This window comes from Aplysia californica, unplaced genomic scaffold (genome assembly GCF_000002075.1).
Source record: "Aplysia californica isolate F4 #8 unplaced genomic scaffold, AplCal3.0 scaffold00037, whole genome shotgun sequence".
NCBI lineage: Eukaryota > Metazoa > Mollusca > Gastropoda > Aplysiida > Aplysiidae > Aplysia > Aplysia californica.
The window spans coordinates 667677-691479 of record NW_004797307.1 but is presented as its reverse complement, the minus strand read 5'-3'; the positions used below and the strand labels follow the sequence as shown (position 1 = coordinate 691479).

Sequence of the window (23803 nt, the reverse complement as noted above, 5' to 3'; positions counted from 1 at the left end):
CGAGGAGTAATAACAGATACAATGGAATCCTGATAAAGTCAACTCTTGCTTACAGTCAACACCTCACTGTGGTCCTGTTTCTTACCTTCTTTGTTTAAGTAATTGGGTTTCTGATACATGTACAGTTACAGTACAGTCAACCACTTGAGTGCTAACCTTGCGTAAAGTCAAGAATTTGGGGCTAAATCCGAAGATGAATTCATTTAAGAAGAGATATTTAGGTCCAGAGCTAGTGGTGTACACACCTCCAATTACTTTGTTCACTCATCATCTCTTGTTTTGGTGACAACTTCAGAATTATACTCACTGAAATTGAGCTAACATCTTGTTACCAGGTACTTTGTAATTTTGTAGCTGTCATCTTCAATTTACAAAGGCGAGTAGTAAATGTACAACGGATAAAGTCAACCTAGCTCAAAGTCAACATTTTTTTCGGTCCTGAATTCCACTGTAATTTGTTTTATTTGTAATTAAGGCGCTTTTGAAATTGACATGAGTCTCAATTTTTTCCTTATTAGTAAGAAAGAGTGTATGCAATATTTTGCTTGAATGATCCACTGTAATTTTTTAAAAAGAAAACGGATAGTATTATGTGCATACGTATGATATAATCTGTGTATGTGTTCAGCGCAATTTACCGATCTTAAGACTGCGCTGCACGTTTTAACGATCGTACAATTGCGTGGCAAACTTAAGATTGTGGGGCAGTTTTAAAATTGCGCTGCGCGTTTTAACGATTATATAATTCAAATTGTACGCCTATCATTCTTGTGAGCTCTTCAGTTTCATATCTGATTAAATTTTAATGTTTATATTTTTGCACTTTTGAAAATGAAAATATACGTGAATGTTCCTTGATGTGAGTAAAAGAATAAAGATGGAAGTGAATTATACAATCGTTTAAATGTGCAACGTGACCTTTAAAGATTGCCGCGCAATAATACGATCGTTAAAACTCGTTATCTTAAGATTGCGCTGATCTGTAAATTGCGCGGAACATATGCATGTTCTTAATGAATATATTATGTAAAGAACATGGAACAATGATTCTAACACGGATTTGTACGATATAATTGTCATATTATTAGTATTATAAGCTAACAATGTAATATTACGGGAGTGTAAGAAAAGTGTAAGAAGGAGGGGGGGGGGGTCAAAAAGTCCCCAAAAAAGTGTAAGATTATATTTGAACAGCCCCTAATCAGCGCAAATCAGGAGCAAGACGGTGACAGACGAAATGTGTACAAAAGGCTGAATCGCAGAGACGAGTGTGGGAAACATTATCAAGGAGCCACAAAGTGAGTGCTGTGCTTATTTTTTTATTTATTAGTAGAGGGTTTTACGGCGCTCGCAACTGCATAAGGTCATATAAGCGCAAGGGGTGGGTGTCAACAGAGAAGTCCTTACAGGGAATCAGACTTACTCTGCTCACCTCTCTAGCTTCAACAGCACAAGGTCTGCTTCGACTATCAAGGCACCCCGGAAATAGCAGGTCACAAGAGTGTGACAAACATACAAAAGAAGTAGAAGAAAATGACAATAGTAAGGATTATGAAAGAAAAAGCAGCAATTCCCTGTTGCAGATCAGGCACAGTTATGAGCGTGACATGATGAATCAGCCCATTTACAATTCTACAGTGCTTGAACGAGAAATGTCCCCTCTTTGGGAATGGCCTAAAGACACTGGCACTGCCCGAGTGCTGTGCGCCGGGTATAGTATGTACCTATGATAGTACAGCGGGCTAATTTACATTAGTTTAATAAGGACCGAACTGAACTCAGTTGGGGGATGGCGGTGTAAAGGCACACATGCTATGTTTATGGCATCTCTTTTTGTACATTGGCAAAACCTGGAGGTACAACGAGGTTTGACTGTACTCTCCAAGTTTTAAAATGACTTAGATAAGTGTTGAGACCAGCAATGTTAGAATTTTTTTGTTTTTCTTTTTTTTTTTGGACCCAGAGCCCTCGATAAAACAGGTCAGTGGCTCAGCTTATTTAAGTAAGTCTTTGATACTTTGGTATCCCCCCCCCCCCAACCGATCACATTGGAGCAACTGCTTGACTACCACCACCACCACATGCTGAGGCACTCTAAGGTGTGTCCCCAGGTCTGGAGGGTAATGAAGTTCTTTTATTTGTTTATCATTTACAAGTACAGGTAAGGAGTGAACGACGAGCCTGCAAACTGCAAGATGGTGCTCCCGCCAGCTGTTGCCGAAGGATGTCAGTCTACCAACCGACAAACCAAGACGACAGCTGCAGAACGCGTCGACCCACCGGGAACACCAGGACCTCAACAACCACTTTCAGCACTTTTCATGGACCCCCGGGCAAGTGTTGAGTTCTTGCGTGCTGCTGGCATCGCTGACCGTTTATGACGTCACAGCGCCAGAAGAGAGAGAGAGAGAGAGAGAGAGAGAGAGAGAGAGAGAGAGAGAGAGAGAGAGAGAGAGAGGGGTACAGGCAGTAGGGCAGAGAACACTCAATACAGTGCTTATGAAATGCACAATTACATTTTTTTTTTAAAATTAGGCGTTTTTTAGGCCCCAATAGATCTAGTTTAGATAATCAAGAAGGCTGGCTTTGACCCTGCCTGTCACCCAGGGCCAACCTGGTCTGAGAGGGATACAACATCTCAGCAGAAAGATCATAATAATAAAATCTCTCCCCACTTGTGAATCGAACTCAGGTCTCCTGCATGTGCTGTTGAAGTGCTTAACCACTACACCACAGACGCAGATAAACATGAAATGGAGTTGAAAAAAAGTTATGGATAGTATCTAAAGAGTACACAGAAAAGCGACAATTCATAATCTTTCAACATTTTATTTGGAAGGGGAAAAAAAAAATAGAAAAGCCAAAACAAAAATGTCAGTGCTAAATTTCTCACAAGAACATCCTGATGAATGTGTTCAGCTGGCATAAAATCTTTTACCTTTGTGAATAATGAGCAGGGTCCATAAAGAGCTCATACCTATTCTCTGTAAAGAAACGGTAGTTTAGTAGCTTCAGCACCAATATTTTCTTTTTCAACGGCTACACAAATGTGTCACGACGAGTTGGTACATGTATCAGCTTAAAGCTTATTCATTTGCCTTGCTTTAGAGGACAAAAAAAACCCTATTCATCTTGAATAGAAGTCGAGATATTTGCAATAGAAGGAGGTGGGGGGGTCACCTGGTTTCAGTGGTAAAATTAGCGAGAAAATGGCTGTCAAAGTTTGATGACTTCCAAAGCTTGAGAGTCCTTGGAAACTGAACATCTGCAATTTTGGTGCCTATAATATAGGCCTTTTCAGCAAAATCCTCATAGAAATGTGTTTTTATACAGACATATAAGGTGTTGAGCCTGAAAACCAAAATTCTAGAAAAATTTCCAAACTGGCAGAAAAATAACGGTTTCTTCGGGTTCAGTATTTCGACAGGTGTCTGATTTCACTACGATGCCTCACAAATGTTTGTACCCCCTAGGTCAAAGCAAATGGGAAATATGTTTTTGCTTTCATCCCAAGCAACCAACTGTCTCATCGCGTCTCCTGGACTCAAACCACAACTTGAGGAAAAAATTGTTATCTTTACTACTGGCGAAATAGCAATTTGTAAATTATATAAACCCATTTTTCGCTCACAAAGTCAACATGCGCACTTTGCATCCAGATCAGAATGTTGCAACTAGTCACCGAATACAAGATGTATTATATATTAGAACAGCTACGTAAGACCTTACTTTCACAGTCCAACCCAAAGTGAGATGAGAACAAGAGACGTCACAGCATAATTCTGCACAAACATCTACACAATACTGAAAAAGAGCGAGACAGACACACCGTTATGCCCCTTACAATAAGCCCCAATTATTTTGCAAGGTTTACCTTTGATAGAACTGACTTTGATGAACATTATACCCACAAAACACACCTGAAAACAAATACTGAATTTCTGCAAAGAGCCGGAATTGTGACTTCTCTGAAAAGGGTTGCTTTCACTTTAAAAAATTGACTTCCATTTTGTGTTTGAGAATAAGTCAAATCAAGCCAATGTGAAGGGGAAAAAGTATTTGTTCCAGCTGAAAAGAAGCAATCTCATATAGAAAGCCACAGCAATTTAAAGGATGAGATGACAGGAGAAACTAAAGAATTGAAAAGAATAAAGACGATAGACTTTGCCATTCACACACTTCGACATACATGTTCTGAGGTACATTATTTGAAAAATGTTGACCTATCATTTTCAAGGACTAAATTACTTTTTGCTTGATAGAAAATGTCTTCCTCACCTAGAATAAAATCATACTCATCAAAAAAATACATCACAAATATTATTCTAGTCATACGATTGTTGTGTCACACCAAATCAGCCAAAAAAATAATCTCTTTCAACTACCAAGCTCCCTGGAAATCTGGCTTTAGGAGACAGAGACAATCCACCTGAAGCGCATGTTCAAAGCAAGGTGAGACTGAACAAAAACAAAACAACAGCTCCCTAAAATGGCTGTCAGCTTGTGTCTACGGGCAGATATGTGACTTGCTCATTTTTACATAGAGGCACATCGCCTCCAAAATATAAAGTAAACTCCTCAAATTTTCACCTCGCACTACCAATTGGTCAAGCAATAATTTCACCTCACATTAGAGGGATTTGCTCGGAAAGCAATTAATGAAAAACACATGCACTTGCACACCGAAGTACTGGATGGTGAACCAACGCCATCAGTTCACCATAAAGGTAAAAACTTGCGACTTTCGTCCTGTCTCACTAAATTCTGAAAGGCTAAACGTCCAACACCAAGACTTCAGTCTCTTCATCATCACTCATCAGCAATGAATAAATTCATGGTTGATTGCGTAATAACATATATACTTCTCTAAGTATACAAGTAAATTCCTTATTCAAAACATACATTTGTTTTTGCTTATACAGACTTCTGAGGATTTTCTGTGAAATGTGGAGGATTCTCTTTGGGAAAAATAAAACAGAACTATCAAGCACAATAAACTTCTTTGTGAAAAAGATAGTAAAAAAAAAACTCCTTACAGTTAAGGCAGGTCAAGTCATTGAATGAACAGTAGAACATAAGCAAAAATGCACCGAAATAAATACTCGAGACCAGGCAGGCATGGTTCGTACTCATCATAATATCTATACTTACAAGTGCTAAAAATCATCATGTTTACTTTAAAAAGTTTGCGTGTGCCTGACCACACAACCATAATAGAATGACACGCCTAAGAACGAGGTAAAGAGCAAATGTCGCAGGAGTTGTGCGCCGGTTGGTTGAGGAAGGTGCAATGAGCACAGGTCCACATGCCGCCTCCCGACTGGCCAGAACTGGACGAGGATCCCTCAGCTCCTCCGCCAGACGCCAAAGAAGCCCCAGGCTCTGCAGAGGAAAAATACACCAAAAAAAAAAAAAAAAAAAGCCAAAATATTATTTCGGTATTTAGTGCAATGTTTAATGCCCCTATCGACAGTATTAGGTTATTAAAGAAGTAGGTAGGACTTCCAAATTTAACATCCTTCTCCAATAGGACCCAGCCAAATGGGCTGAGAGCCTTTAAAACTCCACAAAATGACCCGAGTTCAATTTGGGATTTGAATAAGGTCCATCTGTTCCTTAGTTCAGCATGATACCAACCGAACTAACAGAGTGCTCATTTTAGTGTTTGAAAGTATAAACAGCCGGTCAACTCAAAAGAACCAGCACCCAGCGTGCAAGGGCCAAGTTCACTGTTTCAAGCAGAAAACAAAAGTTCAATTCCTGACTGGGGACTGTTTAAAAAAAATTTAGTATCTCTGTCTGCTTGGTGGGATGTTGTATCCCATTCAGGCTTGAGTCCACCCTGACAGGCAGGCATGAAGCATCCTGCCTCTTAAATTATCAATATTGTTTTGATGGGTGTGTAAAACATGACAATTACAATTTTTCTTTTTAATCACAAAGATGGTTATGAAGGCTTGTGGCCTTCGAATAAGGATTTTCCACTTCCCTGTGTAATGCAATGTACAGATAAAAAGAGTTAAAAATTTGTAACTGATCAATTGTACCAAGGACGTTATATTCTTAAAGAAATTACCCCCCCCCCAATAAAAACAAACAATAACAAAAAACAAGAAACTCCAACAAACAAACATGACAAAGAAAATGTCTTATTTATACTGTGCTCACTGCTTAAAACTTCGTTTTTTATGAGTAACAACATCCCCCCCCTCCCCACATACTACAAAGTTCAGTAAAACTCGGGTGTGTGTGTGTTTTTCTTTTTTATTTGTTGTGAAGAAAAATCAGAGTGTGTGTGTGTGTGGAAGAAACGCTGTGGGGTAGGCAATAAAAAAACGATGACACTCTCCCTATACCTTCCCTTCACAAGTTTCACTGCTGACTTTCAAGTGCATGGCAGTGATGTAAACCTAGCAGGCATCTCTATGGTCAAAGCATTAGGGTCTGGATTAAAAAGAACACCTACAGCTTTTTCTGGGAACTATCGTTGGCCCATCTTCTCTAGGTCTGGCTTAATACTTCACCATCCATCATTGCCTTCCTCACTCTGGTCTGAATAAAATTTTGTCTTAAAATATAACATTTCAAAATTCACAAAAAGCTGGTTGGTTAAATGTGCGCAACAGCCCTTTACATACCGTGAGCAGACATCATTTCCTCCACAGTGGCCCACTCTTCTGTCTTCTTGAACTCCAGGGCTTTGGACTCATCATGATTTTTCACAGCTTCTAACAAAATCTGCATTTTCTCCTGTGCAGAAAACAAAAAGTATAGTAAACATTCACGAGGATGTACAACTTTTCATGGTTGCAAAATATCGCTTTGTTTCTCAAATCCACCTGGAATGCTGTAAAACTGAAATCTCTAAATCACACATCTGAGCATCTGTATGTGCAGTTCCTTTACCACACCTGCAAATTCTCATTTCATGACTTGACAATCTATTTTGAATATTGTGACACCCCATAAGCAATATCTAAGTCCTTTCCCTCATTTTCCATTCAAGTATTGATATTGCAAGCACTGAAAAAGACAAAGAAAATTAGAAATTAGCTGACTAAACTTACAATTTGCGTAAAGGACATTGTGGTCTACCCCCCCCCCCCCCCCATGACATCCAATTTTTTTGTTCCAGATAACTAAACCCTTTGAGCCTGTTGTACAACATTCATATTCTGTACACCGTTTCAACTGTCTACTCGTAACGAAATGTGACTAATTCGATATACTGTTTTATTTGTTTGAGTAAAGAGAAACACATTGTCACAGTAATACTGAGCGTAGGGCCCAGGAAGAGGGTAAATTGAGGGTCAGGGGCCCAGACAGAAGATAAATCGAGGGATGCTGGATTACCTTCAGAGGTAGCATGTCAGATGTGGCCAAGAACATCAGCAAATGGAAATCAGACATTGCCTCCAGGAACTTGTTCGGTGGAAATTTTTCCAGATATGATGTTAAAGCAGCAAAATCCTGGCAAACAGAGGACAAATTCAGAAAATTAGAATTTGAAGAATCTCAAATTGATAAACCTATTGCAAATGACTACTTTCAGAGCATCTAATGAAAAATACCCACAAATTTGAGAGATACTAAAATCTTATGTAAATAGGCAGACAAGAAATGGACTGACTTCACACAAGAAGTATTTTTAATGATCTGTGCAACCCAAACTTATGACACATACAATATAAATATTTAAAAAATTGCCTTGATTCATAAATCTACCATTGTTAAATATGACAAGTAGGAAGTGTTAAACGTCCCACATCAACATACTTTTGTTTGTTTAAGAGACTGGCAGCTTTAATCCTGCCTGTGTAGGCTACCATTGGCAGACTGGGACACAGCATCCCGGCAGACAGACAGAGGCGTTTGATAACATAACTTCCTTACAAGAAACTGCATGAACACCTGCATGCCCGACAAAGAGTCTTTGTATTACACAAAAAAACAACCCAACCCAGGTCAATGTAGAATATTAATGATTAAATATATATAACATACTGGTGTGTGTGGTGTAGCCCTTAGGTGCTTCGCCGTAATGATTAAATATATATAACATACTGGTGTCTGTGGTATAGTCCTTAGGTGCTTCGCCGTTGCATGAAGATGTGAATTCGATTAGAGTGTGAACAGGTTTTGTATTGAGTACTGGTAGCTCAGTCTGTCTGCTAGGAAGTGTCCCTCTCAGTCCCGCCTACTATATGATCCAAATTGTGTTGATGGAGGCGTAAAACCAAATCACAATTACAATTTCTTACCTCTAATTTCTTGAAAAACTCACTTTAACACAACTAAACTAGAAGATAATATGGTCGCTTTTAAGGACCAGGGGTTTCCAGAAATCTTTACCTACACCAAACTTGGGCATTGACCTACCTATAGGAGAAGTCTGGTTCTATTGGTGTGTATATTTGTTTCTTTATAGAGAAAACTCTTCTTGCCTTTTAGAACAAGGGTCCAAAAACTTTATCTTCGATTGTCTCAAAACAGCATATTTCGGGATAGCCCCATTGTGCTTAAAAGCGACCACATAATTTCCCATGCACATCCACAACACACACTGTTGTACCACTGTAAACTTTTCCTACCGAGCTATCTTTAATCTTGTGAGCAACATTAAAAACCTTTTGCCAAAAAATCTCAAATTCCAAATGAATACCTGTCTGTGTCCAATATTTTCCCTGTTCTCAACTGGGAAATTTTCAGTGTTCTGGATGTTGGACTTGAAAGTGTAATGAAAATCTGAAGCAAAAGCAGCTGGGAGTGTGGTCAGAAGATACTCCACGGGCAACGGTCGTGCAAGTTGGGTCACTTCATTTCCATAGTTGTCTTTTTCCTACAGGATGAAAACAAGAGGGAGGCTATCATTCACGCTACCACAAAAACACAGTATCATTTGTGAATGCAAATGTGAGGTAGAGAAAAGGGATGGGAGGCAGGCAAACGTTTTTAACAAAAAGGCAGTAAATTTTTCACTTACAACAACCAAGAAGGTCAAAATATTGAAAACAAAACAGGAAAAAAACTCCAGACAAGCCACCGTATCTCCTAAACAAGCCTGTTGCTTATATTAACACATTACACCCTAACTCGTCTCGGATTGCCTGCAAATTCCCTTACGCGGTCCACCCTAACTCGCCCGCGCCGGCCTAGCATCTTTAGAAACGAAGTCTCGCCTTCACGAGACTCTGGGGCTGAGATTTTGATCTGCATAGTTATCCCAAAAGGTTTCTTCTTTCGTTTGATACAGAAACGAAATTTTTCGGGCCAGTAGTTTTAGTATTAGAGCCGATCGAAGTGCAATCGCCTTACCGACACTTCAAAGGTGTCTCAACTTGTTGAAAAGCGATACAGTTGAGTTCGAAAAAGGAAATAACGATGGATTTGAGCAAAAACAAGCATATGACAAATCAGAGGACTCAGATTTCGATGAAAACGTTGTAGTTGTAGCAAGAGTATGGGGCGATTCAGATTGATCAGATGTAGAAAATCTAGAATTTAGATTTATGGCCCGACCGAGAGAGTGACGGGTCGGACACCCCGATTGAACTAAAGTTAGAACATTTCCAACAGTCTGCGCAACCATAAAGTTATATTTTTCTGAAACAACTTTCATTTTTCTTTATAACTTATTTTTTCAGGATTTTTGGAATTTGTTTAGTATTTTTAAAATGTGTTTTTTAAACGCTTGTATTCACGGGAGGTGGGTTCCTTCCCCTTGCTTAGAATCTAGGAATGGACTTCCCGTCCAGGCCCTTAGGGTGTAATGTGTTTTTAAAAAACCCAACAAAATATGTAAGTAACTTATGTTCACCTTATAGAAGACATCTGGGACATACTGCTCATTGCTAGACTCCTTGACATAGCCCAGCTGTGGCACGTCTTTAGTGGGCAGCAAGCAGTCATCTCTGACAAGAGCCATACACTGGTTGGACACCTGGTAGCCCTCAAAGTGGATCTGATTGTCGTTATCACCTGAAGTAACAAAAGGGTTAACATGCTTTTTTTTTGTCTAAGCATTTTTCGATACATGCAACACAATTAGGTCATATAAGCGCCGGAGATTAGAAATGGTGAAATGGTATAGGTTTGTTTGTTTAGTATAGGGTTTTACGGCGCTCGCAACTGCATAAGGTCATATGAGCGCGCGGGACACACCTAATACTTTTTCGTTGGTAGGAAATTTTGAATTTTGCCCGGGTGGCGGTCGAAGCCTACTCTTATCGATTTTAGACCACCAAGGGATCTTTAACGTGCGCAACTTGCACACGGGCCCTCCGAGATTTTTCGCCCTTGTCCGAGAAGGCTAGATGTAGATCTTTCCTACCAGAAGATCAGGGGTGTGGCAGAAAGACAGCAGTTAGGAGGAGCCAAGGAGTAGCAGTAGAAAGGCTGCAGAAAGAGTCAGGAGCCCAGAGGAGGGGGCAAAGGAGGTGAGGGGGTGGGGGCAGAAAGTGGAAATGAAAGCAGACAACAGAACATTGTTAGAGATCAGGAAAGGATGTGAAAGGAGACAATTTTAGAGAAGAAAATTTTTTGGTCGCTACCCGGAATCGAACCCGGGACCTTTGAATGAGAGGCCAACACCTTAACCTCTAGGCCACGAGAGCCCCCCTTGGTATAGGTTTAACGCCCCCTCAACACTATCAGGATATATAAGAGGTGGGAACTATAAGTTTAATGTCCATTTCTGACAGAGCCAAAACGGAAATTTGTGTAAAGTGCCTTTCCGCCCTTTCCAAGGACACAACGTCGGACCAAGCTGAGGCTCTAACCCTCAAATCTGCAATCTCAGGATTACAGGTCTAGTAGACTAACTACAAGGCTACCAACACCACTCAAAAGATTAGAGGTGTTACTGGAAAGTAATATACAAAAAAAGGAGAGATCAAGACAACAGATTTTTTTACAGGGAAGAAGAGGCAAACCACACTAGAGCACCCGTCAACCGCTCACCGTGCTTTGTTTACCACAGCATATTTCACGATACAGTCAACATGCACAAATACAGGGTTTGAGAGACTAATCAGAGCTTCCAGCAGCTGATGTCATTTTTCTAGGATATTCGGGTCCAGGGCAGCGGGTTGAAGGGGGACGGCGCCCCCCTTACGTTTGAGATTTTTTTGGTTTCAGGGCATGTTAAGTATGCCATTTCTGGCTATTCAAGCCTAAACTTAACAAGAAAATAAGAGAGAAAAAAACATACACTGCATACACAATTTTCTGTTGTCAGTGTTATGTTAATCCATATAAATCCAAAGCCATGCTTTCACCCTTGTACTGATATTGTACATCCACAACAGTAGTATAACAGCTAGATCTATAAAACTTGACAGTTAATGTTCAATTATTTTTCTGCATGTGTTGGTTTGCACCATATAGAATCTAGAATCTAGATCTAATGTGTAGAATCCTTATTATTATTATTATTATAATAGTATAAAAGCTAAAATCTAGCTTGACAGCTTATATTCAACTTAAATCCACAATTGAGTATATTTCACAGAGTTCTCACAAGAGAAATTATACACATTCTAAATAATTGCTCATGAAATCTCAGCAGTGAAAATAAAAATTTTGTAGGGACAAGTGAGTACCATACACAAGGAACCATTATAGTTCACATAGAAATAAGACAGGCATGCATTTCAGATATACCTTTCAAGTATTTTTCAGTTTGGTAAAAGTTTTATGGCGCTTGCAACTGTTTTAGGTCATATGAGCACAAGTCTTAGACTTTTGACATACAATATTGACTAGACATCCAAAGAATGCAATATGAAAAGAGGAAGAGTTGAAAAAATGAACAAAAAAAGAAAGAGGCATAACTTTTACCCCTCTCCCAAAAGATAAACAGTTTCCTTACCCGTTACAACCACCGTAACAAATTTAGATCCAAAATGTCCGTCAGGAGACAGCCTGCATGGGTTGGGAAATTTATTTTGAAAATCTGCTGCCATTATGCATTCCTCAGAGCTAAGGAAGTGAGAATCCTGGGGAGATTGAAAAAAATCAATCAATCAAAAGCTTCCTATAGAAAGAGACATGCCAATCTACATAATGACGGCTGAGAGCAAAACTGCAACAAATGTTGCAAAATGGCATTTGTCGGAGTCTTGTACTCAGTCATTGATATCACCAGTAACTTCATGACACAGTGAAACACTGAGAAAAATATTTAAAAAAGCAGACAAAACAGGAGTGTCTGTGGAACAACCATGAATTTCAAACACTAGAACGCACACCTTTGCTTAAGACACATTTACCAAAATGAGGACAATACTGAAATATTTCTATATAGCAGACAGAAATGAGACTCATGCCCAATGCCGATCCACAAAATAAATAGACAATACAGTCTCTCTGACCCCAAACAACAGATCAACAGTGGAAGAAACCCAAACAAAAATAAAATAAAAACAAATTCACACCAATGTATTTATTTTTCTTCTTCAAGTGGCAGATCTGAAACAGGCATTGGCCATCATCTTCTTCTCAATTGAATGCTTTCAAAAACCTACACTATCCTGGTCTTTTCCTATCACCAATCTCTACAAGTACTTCAAGTAAATTATTCTGGGCCGACCTCTGCCTCTTTTGCCTTCTACATTCCAGTGAGGGCATGATGTTCAAAGCCATTATGCCAATATGTTTAGATTCTTTTCTTAGTTTAACTCACTATATTCCCCCTGAAGTTCTTCACAGTTCCCTTGGACAGATCATCAGCGACTAAATCTGTAAAGATCCATCCAACAGGTTGAAGGCCGATCTTCTCTGCTGCTGCCAGTACCAAGGCCTCGTTGGGATCTGGTTTGAGCTCAATCCTGTTGACTGAGGTTTCCTGTAAGAAAGTACAAAAATCTTCACCTCTGAGAAAACGTACAATCTTGAGCTCTGATAAAGCATAAAAACCTGGCAGAAGTCACAGGATTCACACTACTGATGACAAAGCTCTTTTTGATTCACATGCACTAGATTTACACTTACAATAATGCTAGTTCATTCCTCAATGTCTGACCATAACCAGCGCAACTACGGAGGAGAACATTTCTTAGATTGAACCCAAAGAAATAAGGTTAAGATGACTTTGTGGCTTTTGCTGTGGTCAATGAGACCAATTCTAATAGAGACGAGTTTGACACATTTTGGTCATTTAAAAACTTAATTTCAACTAGCAGGTGTGCGCAACCTACAGGCTTCTTTTGGCTTCAGCATTTCTTATTCGTGAACACTCCTAAGATTTGCTGCTATTTGTGATTGCTGTTCTCCAGCTGGGTCTATCAGGAGCTAAGCTCTCCCATGTTAAGGAATTAATGTTGAAGTCTTACGAGATCTATTTGAATTACTCCATGATAACATTCCTCTACTCTCAGGCTGGTGGTATCTAAATCCTAATAAAAGATGATAACATTCCACTACTCTCAGGTTGGTGGTATTTAAATCCTAATAAAAGATGATAACATTCCACTACTCTCAGGCTGGTGGCACAGGGTCCCCACCAAATCCTGGAAAATTGTTTCAAGACCCCCAAATTTTTTTCAAGACCCCAATTCGAGGGAAAAATCAGGCCGCTGCGCGTCAAGAATGATCCCCAAAAAAGCCAATCTATCAAAGATAAAAAGTCAAAATGTCTATAAATGAATGCAAACGTACATTTTGTAGTATAGTCTTCAAACAATAGATGACTATAATACTGGGTGACTGCCAAACCAGCTTCTCAATTTTCCAAGGGAGGGGCCTCATCCATTTTCCAGGAACACGTTACATAACAATGAAAGCGTGTGCTCCATTTATATCTAATATAATACATGTATATGTTTGTGAATACACACACACACACATGTAGGTACATTATATCCAGTTAACATGTCAGTGTGGCACTGGGATCTTGAGAGACTTTGGTATTTCAGTCTGTTCTTACTTATTTATATTTTCCCATCATCATATCAGCCAATATAACAAACTATAGGCCCTATATAAAAAAATGAATCCTGTTTTGAGCGCAAGATGCAGTGACACTGAAAATCTGCCAATCTTGAACAGAAAGCTAATAAAATATAGATATAAATTACAATCACCCCATCCAATGAAACGCGAACACTTTAGTTCAATAACAAGGCATGACGGATCCTGATTCCACACAAGGCCTGCACCAACGCGCGGTTTGCAGAGAGCTCTAAAGTAGTAATCAAAATGCTAAAATTTTGCTTCCAAGTTCAGTTTTTGTCCTCTAGCGTTGCCTTCAGCTCCCCCCCCCCCCCAATCCCCTTCCACGAGTGTATCTTATAAAGGAGTCCTATACTTCACAGCGCTCAGACCGCCAGTACTCACAGGTTCATTGACCGGTCACGAGGGCGAACCTGTCAAGACGCTTGTATAACTTCTTTTTCTTTTTTTTTTTCCACAAGCGACAGCAGAGGGCAATTTTTAATATTGATTTATTTTCAAGGCGACACAGCGTTCATAATGCACAACCTGCATGTTACAAAATGCTGCCTTATCTATCAGACTATTACCGGAAAATTTCTGGGCGGTAACAAAAGCAGATCTTGATTCTTCCCGATCGAGCCTCAGTGTCACACATACACTTCCGTCACAGCGGTTCAATTACGTTTCCTCTTTAGGATTCATCAACCATACAGTCTAGATAGCTGCACATTACACAGGGCCTATACTTTCCCGACTTACCGACCCATCACAAATTCCCGACTTTTTTCCAACCTATCTCAAAATTCCCGACTTTTTCCCGATTTCCCGACCCTGTGGGAACCCTGGTGGTATCTAAATCCTAATAAAACGCTTCTGTGGTTTCCACAAAGAGACAGGAGAGTCAATTTCTCGAAAAGCTTGAGTCTTATTTGGGATTTAAACCTACAACAAGCCAGTGCAAAACCTGCACAACAGGCTAGCATGAGACCTGCAACAGCCTTGTCAAAACCTGCGATAGGCTAGCAACCAGTCTAGGATATGCTTTATTGGTCATAAGTGCCACTTGAAACCATGAAATCAAGGATCAGCCTCACATATGGACTTTGCTCACGTCCAGAGCGGGTCGTTTTTGGTTTGTTCCCTTTGTCTGGGTTTGATGAAACGCTAACAGACTTATGTCACTTCTCGAAAAAAGCAGTGCAAATACTGAAAAGCACTGATCTCTGGTCCTTGGTTTGCATACATCTCAGGAACTAGCTCACCCCCCCCCCCCCCGGAAAAAATTATATATATAAAAAATACCCCAAAACAAAACAACCAAAAAGAAAGAAAAAAACGAACTCTTCGAACCAATCTTCTAGTGAACCAAAGCAAAAACCTTTTGTATCACACTAACAACAAACTGTACGATGAAATCATTTCCCTTACTTGTGGCGGTTCGTAGATGGCAGCAACTTTGGCCCTGATTCCTAATGGCACTTCTTTGAACATCTCATATCGACCAAACAAGATACCGATGCGTTGGCTTCCAGACTGGCGCCAGTAGTTGAGGAATCTGTCAGCAACTGCCGGGTTCTCGAACATGATGTTGTCAACATGTCTGTATTCCTGAGAAACAAATGGAAAATAGCTTGCATCAACATTTTCTTTTTTTAACACTTTGCCAACACAAAGCTCACATATAGTAAAAACTCTTGCCATCAAAGGTAAAGGCATTTTGGAGAAAATTCTAAGAAATTGTGTAGGAAAACGTCGCCGATCATTGAGATGAGGCGGCAAAGTGTTAAATAAATAAAGAAGTTATATGAAAGAGCAACAATTATGGACTCTACATCAACTGACAAAAATGTTTTTGATTGCAGGCAAGTAGAAAAGATTGTCAATTTGCTTCATGATAATTTTCCAAATTTTGAATTTAGATATTTGCTTTGTTTTTCCTTAGGTCTTTAAAAACAATCAGACATTTATTAAATCTTTACAGAGAAACATCAAAGACTACTCTGTAAGATAAGCCAATTCTCTTTTTCTGAAAACACTCAACTAAGGACTGTCTGAATGTCATCTGGACAACATCAATTCATAGCGTGAGTCTGATTTTATCGCTTATACAGGGTGCCCACTACGGCTGGATCGGGCCGATCGCCCGAAACTGAAAACAAACACGTTTGTTTTTGAGGCGATCGAGTTGGGCGATCAGCCGATCTCATCTGTAGTGGGCACCCCGTATTAACAACTTCACAACGGACAAACCAAGAATCTGAATTTCTTCAAAAAGCACCTACTTGTCTGTTGAGAGTCACAGCATTTGGCTGGCACTTGGTACATATACCTCCAGGCCATGGTGGATGTTCCTTACAGCCAGGTTTGATTTTGCAAGACATGTTCTCCAAATTTACAAACTTGCCCCTGTCAATAAATCAGCCAGTCTTAGTCACAGGAAAAGTCAACTGCTGCTCAAACTCTTTACTATTTACACGTAAAATGAAAAAAAAGCAACCCCAGAGTAGGATTATTCTATTGGTGCGCTGTTAGAGAAAGAGAAACTCTTTACCCTTGTAATTAAGTCAGATGAAAAGTAAAGTTGGAATATTTTAGCAAAGGGAAGCATACTGACAAGATGTCCATTTAGTGCTGGGGAAAAAGTAAGACAGAAAGAGTTTGCTTGAGTATAGACAAGCGTATTGACACAATAACAATCATTTAGAGCAGGGAGGGAAAAAGTATGTACTCTCCAACAATCCCCTTAAAAAACAACACATAAATATGTAGGCCTACATACATTGGTGAATCATTTTTCTTTCCTAAAAGAGGTGAAATGTTTCGAATGAAAAGCAAATTTCCTCTCACTGAAACAGAAAAAATATGACTTACTTATCAACTCCACCAGTCAGTTTCCTGATATAGGAGTGGAAGGAAAGAAATTTGATGGGTGGATCACACTTGCTGAGGAATTCTTGGTCATAGGGCTGCAGGCAAAACATAAAAAGAAAATGTAAAAATAGAACTAGCCTACATGGTTCAGCATACAACAATTTGTATGTAAGCAAACCTGACAGAGAAATACAGTAGAACATGACTATAGCGTTTTTTCCCCTATGTAAACTCAATTACTTATGTTTGGATATAGTGGGGTAAGGAAAGTCCCCAACTCGGATACAGCGGGAGAGATCGAGCGAGCTCTAGCTGGGGGTGGGGGCTGTAGACAGGCTCCAAACAGGCAGTCAGCGGTGCCACGTTGTGATTGGCTAGTCCAGTGATCAGTGAGGTGGGGCAGGCCTAGAGAGGGACCATCCCTACAGGGGACCTTTGTTTCCATGCAAACTCAATTACATGTTCTCGGGTTTAACAGGGAAAGGGGAGGCCCGAACTTGGATGCAGCGGGAGAGACCGAGCCAGCTCTAGCTGTGGGGAAAGGGGGTGGGGTTGCTGAATGCGGGATCCAAACAGGCAGTCAGCGGTGCAGCGTTGTGATTGGCCAGTCCAATGATGAGTGAGGTGGGGCAGGCGGCAGACAGGGATGGTGCGTAGAGACCCACTCCAAAATTTAAAGCGATGTGCCATAGCCTAGACGCTCAGTACTGTATAAAAGCGTATAGGCCATAGCCCTGGCCTAGACCAAAAAGTAAAAGAAGAGGAGAGCGTGTAGAGCGTGATTCCTCATTCATTGAATTGCGATCGCTGATGCTCAGGCATACGCACGCATCCACTTCACCAGTTCTACTGTAGGCCTACTGGTAAGATAGACAGCACAAGCAACAAACCAACGAAAAGATGGCTTCCAACAAAGACTAAAGGAAAATGCTTCACACTCGAATTAAAAACTGAGATAATCAATAAAGTTGACAAGAAAAGGAAGTCTAATCTACAGCGGAAACTTTATTGATATGGATGGGATGTAATCATGTGGATTTTTATGAATTTTTCTGTAATTTCCCCTTTGCATTGCTATAGCGGGTACTCGCCTGAACTACAGCGGGATTTTTCTTCTGGAACCAAAAGTCCTGCTATAGCCGTGTTCTACTGTATTACCATTTAATTTCTTGACTGTCACTGTAAACTATATCTATTCATTACTCCATGTTCTGAGTTGCTGTACTCCTTTTGTTGATTGTAAAACTGAATCAAAATTGTCACAGAGTTATGGCCCAAGAAAGGTGGGAAAAAAAAGCATGCCAAATTATAGACACAAAAATACTAACCCTTAATAAGTATGTTTAATTTCGTAAGAGTTTTGCAGCGTTTGCAACACAATAAGGTTACATAAACGCTAGAGATTAGAGGTGTTATAAGGGAGTAACAAACACAAAAAAAAGAAAAAAAAAAAAAAAAAAAGCAGGAGAGATAGGGACGATAGATGTTTGATAAAAAAGAAGGAGCAAACCGCACCAGAGCATCTGCCAACCACCTACATCCCTAAAGTAAAGCCCCCAATCAGTGACAAAAAGGATGATTTAAAAAAGAACAGCTAACACAAAAGGGCACTAAATGGAATACATTGTGATTACCAGGAAAAAAACACCAAAAAAAAAAACAAGGCTAAAAAAAAAAGCTTTGCAAAGTCCTACCTCTAACGGTACACAGTGCAAGCACTTTCCCTGAGGCCCGTGTCGACATCTGAATCATTGAGGAGTAAAAAAAGTTTTGAGTCATCAACACATACAAAATTGACAAAATCAAACATATAAACAATTAACAGCCATTTTATCCACCACACAAACAAGATAATACAAGAGTACTTGCCTTCCAATCTTAGAACCAAAAGTAAAGGAAATCAAGAACATGGGTCTCAAGTGAGAATTTTTAAAAAGGAGCAACATTCCACGAGATCGTGACAGAAGACCCTTTTCGCGAGACACCCATTATTATTATACTGTTTAACCCTAGAATGCTGAAATAAAAAATACAATAATTTATCAAAGCAAGGTCATTTCATACCAGTCTGAGGGTTTGGAAGATAATTTCAAGTAAGAGTCACTTATCAAATATTTACAATCTTGATTATGTACAGAAAGTGGTGGCGCATTACTGGGTAGAGGAGCTTAGCGGAGGAAAAGGCAGTAGCAGAAATCCACTAAATAGCAGAATATTGAGACCCATGCTAGAAACAAAAAGAAAACTATAAATCTCACAATGGTACACTACAAAATCCTTTTTATTTTCTGCTTTCTAACACAGGCTCAAAACCAACTTTCATGGTGTCAAGAATGTACCCAGCAACACAAAAATGTCTTTACACTTATTTCAGGACTTTCCAGGGGTGAGATTGAGAAACAGAAAGCCTTTCCCTCTTTCATGTTCTTAAAGTTTATAAAGAACAATGTTTTCAACAAGCTAGAGCATTGACAACAATCAAGCCATTTTTTTACTTACAGCTGTTCATTTCGCTTTCTGTATATCTTTCCATCTTCTCCTCTCAGCAGTCTGTCAATCTCATCCTCATGTACATCCGAAGCGACGCTGGCTAAGCGTGTTTCACTGTTCACAGCACTGACCTGGTTGGACCCACTACTAGCTTCCGAATCATTACGTTGCCTGTTGCTCAACTCCATGAACAACATGTCTCCATGACTAGAGGAAAAAAAAATCAAATATTAATAAAGCAGTCATTTCACAAACTAAACATTCTCTCCTTAAAAACAGAAGCTCTAATTCTACAGAGAACAGCTGGGCTTTACTTAAGTTATATCTTAGTAAAAGTGCTAAAGCACTTGCAACACAAAGAGGTCATGTAAGTGATGCAAATAGGAGGTGTTACTTGAGTGTAACATACAAAGAAAAGGAGGAGGCATAAGGACAAAAGATGTTGGATAGCAAAGAAGAAACAAACCACAACAGAGCACCCACTAACCACCCACCTCCCTAGATATACCTTTACACGATAGCTTTTACTTTAAAAAAAAAAAAAAAGCATCTCAACTAAATCAAACAGGCAAAACAAAAAGACTTTACCGTATCTGATAGTCGGTCAACTTTCTTGACCGAGACGCTCGCATAAATGTTTTTTTGTTTCTGTCTTTGTACAGCTCCCATCCTGTATCTCCCAAACTGAAGAGCGCTTGAACCTAAGATTTTTGTATCAAAAGACAGGAGAAAAAAGTTTCATGAATGTTTGTATTCAAATAATACAAACAAAACATCTTGACAAAGAATTTGCAATCTTTATGGTATAACTTGAATCGTAACTAGGTCTCACAGAAGAAGACCACAAAATAAAAAAACGAGCTAAGATTGGGTTGAAAAAGTGGGCTGAATATTGGGAATATATGAAGAATAAGAACTATCAATATAATCATGCTGTACAAAAAATCAAACAAAGAACAATAATGTACTCAAAATTTACCAACAAACAGATCAATTTTCAAAGAAAAAACCCCCCACTGAAAACATGCAGTCTGTATATATCTCTCAGTTTCTGTGGGTAGCTACAACATTTGCTTTCATTCTAAGCCATAAGGGATTTTGTTCCAATAGTAATAAAAACTAGAGATACTGTTTGTGTGAAAGTGATAGGAATTACTAGAAGGAAACCAACTCAACATTTGTACTTACCCTTTCCAAGAAAGATGTGATATTTTCAGAGGCTTTTGCATCTATTCTCTTGGTACCGTGTTCAGGCGATTGGATCCTGATCACCTGTGGCAAAATTTTAAAAAAAAGAGTGAAAAACTTATTAAACACATCAAACAAAATAAAATAACTGAACAGGTGTACTGCCTTGGCGTTTCACTATTATTTTTAAAAAGTTCCCTAGAATTTAAAGTGATACGGCCTTACGACCCCCGGTTTCTTGAAAGAATTAATACGACATGAGTTACAAGCTACACGTCTACACTATACAGCAATAGTCATGTCCAATACTAAAAAATGAGAGAGAAATTCTTGGACAAGGGAGAAAAATCTTGGAGGTCTTGTGTGCAAGTTGCATATGTTAAAGGTCCCTTGGTGGTCTAAATTCAAAATTTCCTACCAACTGAAAATGCTCAATGTGTCCTGCGCACTCATTATGGCTTTATATTATGCGAGCGCCGTAAAACACCTACCCAACCCCCCCCCCCCAACCAAAAACAAAAAACAAAACAAAAAAAAACCCTCACTGATCTGAAATGAATGTAGTGACCAGAAAATTCTGTTAAAAAAAAAAAGTGGTAACATTAACAGTTGTGAAGTTAGAGGGCAACAATTGCTCATTATATGGAGGAAGAGAGCGTGAGGCCATAAGGTGAGTTAGATCTATTAGCCCATCACAACATAAGTGTTTAAAAAGCAAGCCTGTGAATATTATTTGATGATGTATAATGTACTGCTTTTCTTTCGTATTTGTAGTTTTCAGTGCAGTTTGCAATCTGACCTGTGACTTAATATCACGAAGGAACCAGCTTCCTTTCACCTTGCAAAGAACGAAGTGACTATTCAGACTCGAGTCCGATTAAACAAAAATTATTTTATTCGGACTGAATAGAGTCCAGCGTGACGTCCGTTCCTACTCCCGTCCCTTGTTCCTAATTATTTCCAGCATTTATGAATTTGTTTTCGATTATAATAATAACAATCATAACAATCGAGATGTGAGCTTTAATATCCAGTTACTAGATCTAGTCTAGATCTACCTAAACTGGCCCTCCCTGCATCATTAGAACGAACAGAACAACTAAGTTGAGTTGACTTTGCCGGGGGCAAAGTTAATTATGATTATGTCGACCAATGAGATTGCGAGTAGCGATCACGCAATCTCGGCTTGTTGGGGGAAGAGGCCATGGCTGTTGATTTTGTGCGATGTGGTTAAAAAAAAATTAATTACAGAAAAACTATAACACAAAACAAAATGAAATTATGGAAAAACAAATGGTGGTGGAAATAATGATGACACAGTAGTGGTGGTGGAAAGACCATGAGTTGTCGGTTACCGTGTGCATCGACACTGCTATTGGACAGCCGCAATGAGAGTGCAGTCTTTTGACACAATTACACAGTCCTAGAAGGTAATTCTAGATATATCTAGTTCTAAATTCTGGTTTTACGTAAAATCCCCTGACGACAGTTACATATTATAAAGGGAGTGTCTACGTACACGGTAACCGGGCATGTAGTCTCCGAGTCTATGTACACCGTAACCGAAAGATCCACTCTCGTTCTTCACAGAAGTATTGTGTTGTGCGACTCGCTGTGTTGTATGTGCACTGTGCGAACTCCGACATTCTCCGATGTGTGCATTGTGGTGAGGCCACGTTGTTTGACAAGGCCATTTCAGCTGCCTTTTTTTCTCTATCCAAGTTCATAGCCATAGACACCTTGTGTAGATCTAGATGCATGACTGCGGGGAATCCCCTTTTTTTTCTTTGTAAACTTAATTAATTATGCCTGGGCCTGGGTTTAGCGGGGCAAGGAAAGTCCGGAACTTGGATACAGCGGGAGAGATCCAGCGAGCTCTATCTGGGGGAAGGGATTGGGCGATGGGGGATGTAGGTGGGCTTCAAACAGGCAGTCAGCGGAGCGGCGTTCTTGCGATTGGCCAGTACAGTAATGAGTGAGGGGAGGGGGGGCGAAGCAGTTACCGTGCACCTAGCTCAAGGGGCCCCTGAAACTAAGTATCCGGTTACCGTGAATGTAGATACTGAGACTACGTGCGCGGTTACCGTGTACGTAGATGCTCCCTATTATGAAACCTCCTTACGCTCACATGACATTACTCACTTAGAAGCCGATTTCGAATAAATAAAACATTTTTTTCGGGGCCACCTCTATTCTCACCCGGAGTGAGAATAGTGCAGGCGAGTCTTGTGGCTATTCTCACCCGGTGCGCGTTCACCCTAAACCACAGAATTTTACTTTTACACTGTGATAACAGAAAAATTGTAGAATTCTGTGCCGTGAACAAACGTTCCATTACAACTGTAGCCTACTAAAAGCGTACAATTTTGTCTGTGGGCAGTGGAGAGAGAGAGAGAAAGAGAGAGAGGAGTAGCGCGAGAATTTCCGGCCAAAACAAAATGGCGACCCGCGTAGTTCGGCTCGATTCGAAAAGTTAAATAGCCGTAGCATCTTTGTAGACAACCAAATTAATTTACTTTTGTGTTTTAACATCATTTTTAAACTTTGTTTTGGTCAATTTGATTGTCCACACCGATAGACAGTATTCAGAAAGAGACAGAGAGAGAGAGAAGAGGGGAGGAGTTGATCTTGCGAGAACTTCCGGCGGGTGAGAATAGCCACTTTCTTTTTTCTGACCTGAGTCTGAACAGATAAAAAACTTATAATCGGACTCGAGTCCGAATAGGTAAAAAATCTAATTGGACTTGAATTTGATTAGAGCTGGCCTATAATAAAAACGGACAAAACAACATACCAAGTCAAGTAGGCCTAGGGTCTGTGACAGAGGCTGAGGAGACAGTTGATGACACAGACAGCTTGATTTTTAAAAATCGGAAAGAAAATCCAGATTCTAGTCATTAGAATCAACATTTGTTCTACCACATCTCAAGTTATGTGAAGAGTAACAGACTAGAATCTAATCTAGATCTAGATTAGTAGAATAGTCTAACTATAGTATCATGTCATGTGTGAGTTAGACCAAACACGTCAATGAAGGGACAGGGAGAAGTCCTGACACAATCACTTGAATCACAAAAAGAACAAGCAACTGTCTCAAACGATAAACTTTGACAACAGAAAAGTTCTAGGCATAACTTACGATGCTTGACATGGTGGTGTTAAGAGTCAGTTCACGGCACTTCAATATAAAAGTATGTCAAATTCGACCAGTCACCCTTCACACGTTCTCACACCGACTTCGACTTCGGTGATAGTGCAGATTCGGCCATCGAAATAGTGTGTTGTTTGGGTACCGTGCTCTTTGGGTCGACGAGATCAAAAT

At 39.7% G+C, this 23803-nt stretch overlaps 1 protein-coding gene across 1 annotated transcript; it reads right to left on the bottom strand.

The window, feature by feature from the left end:
• Nucleotides 1-2813: 2813 nt before the first annotated feature.
• Nucleotides 2814-23780, bottom strand: LOC101860629 (nuclear protein localization protein 4 homolog). The gene is made up of 15 exons (XM_005091886.3): nucleotides 23621-23780; nucleotides 20482-20565; nucleotides 19882-19994; nucleotides 19303-19500; nucleotides 18498-18546; nucleotides 16804-16898; nucleotides 16215-16338; nucleotides 15361-15540; nucleotides 12683-12844; nucleotides 11870-11996; nucleotides 9818-9978; nucleotides 8663-8839; nucleotides 7354-7470; nucleotides 6639-6750; nucleotides 2814-5382 (listed from the first exon to the last, which is right to left on the bottom strand). Exons 1-15 carry the CDS (start codon nucleotides 23630-23632, stop codon nucleotides 5228-5230), a joined length of 1866 nt encoding a protein of 621 aa, XP_005091943.1. The 5' UTR covers nucleotides 23633-23780; the 3' UTR covers nucleotides 2814-5227.
• Nucleotides 23781-23803: the final 23 nt, after the last annotated feature.

Coding starts and splice junctions, on each gene's coding strand:
- LOC101860629 (XM_005091886.3), bottom strand. Junction 11,997..12,682: donor AGAACTTCAGGGGGAATATA/GTGAGTTAAACT, acceptor CAATCTCCCCAG/GATTCTCACTTCCTTAGCTC. Junction 6,751..7,353: donor CTGACATGCTACCTCTGAAG/GTAATCCAGCAT, acceptor TTTTCTGCACAG/GAGAAAATGCAGATTTTGTT.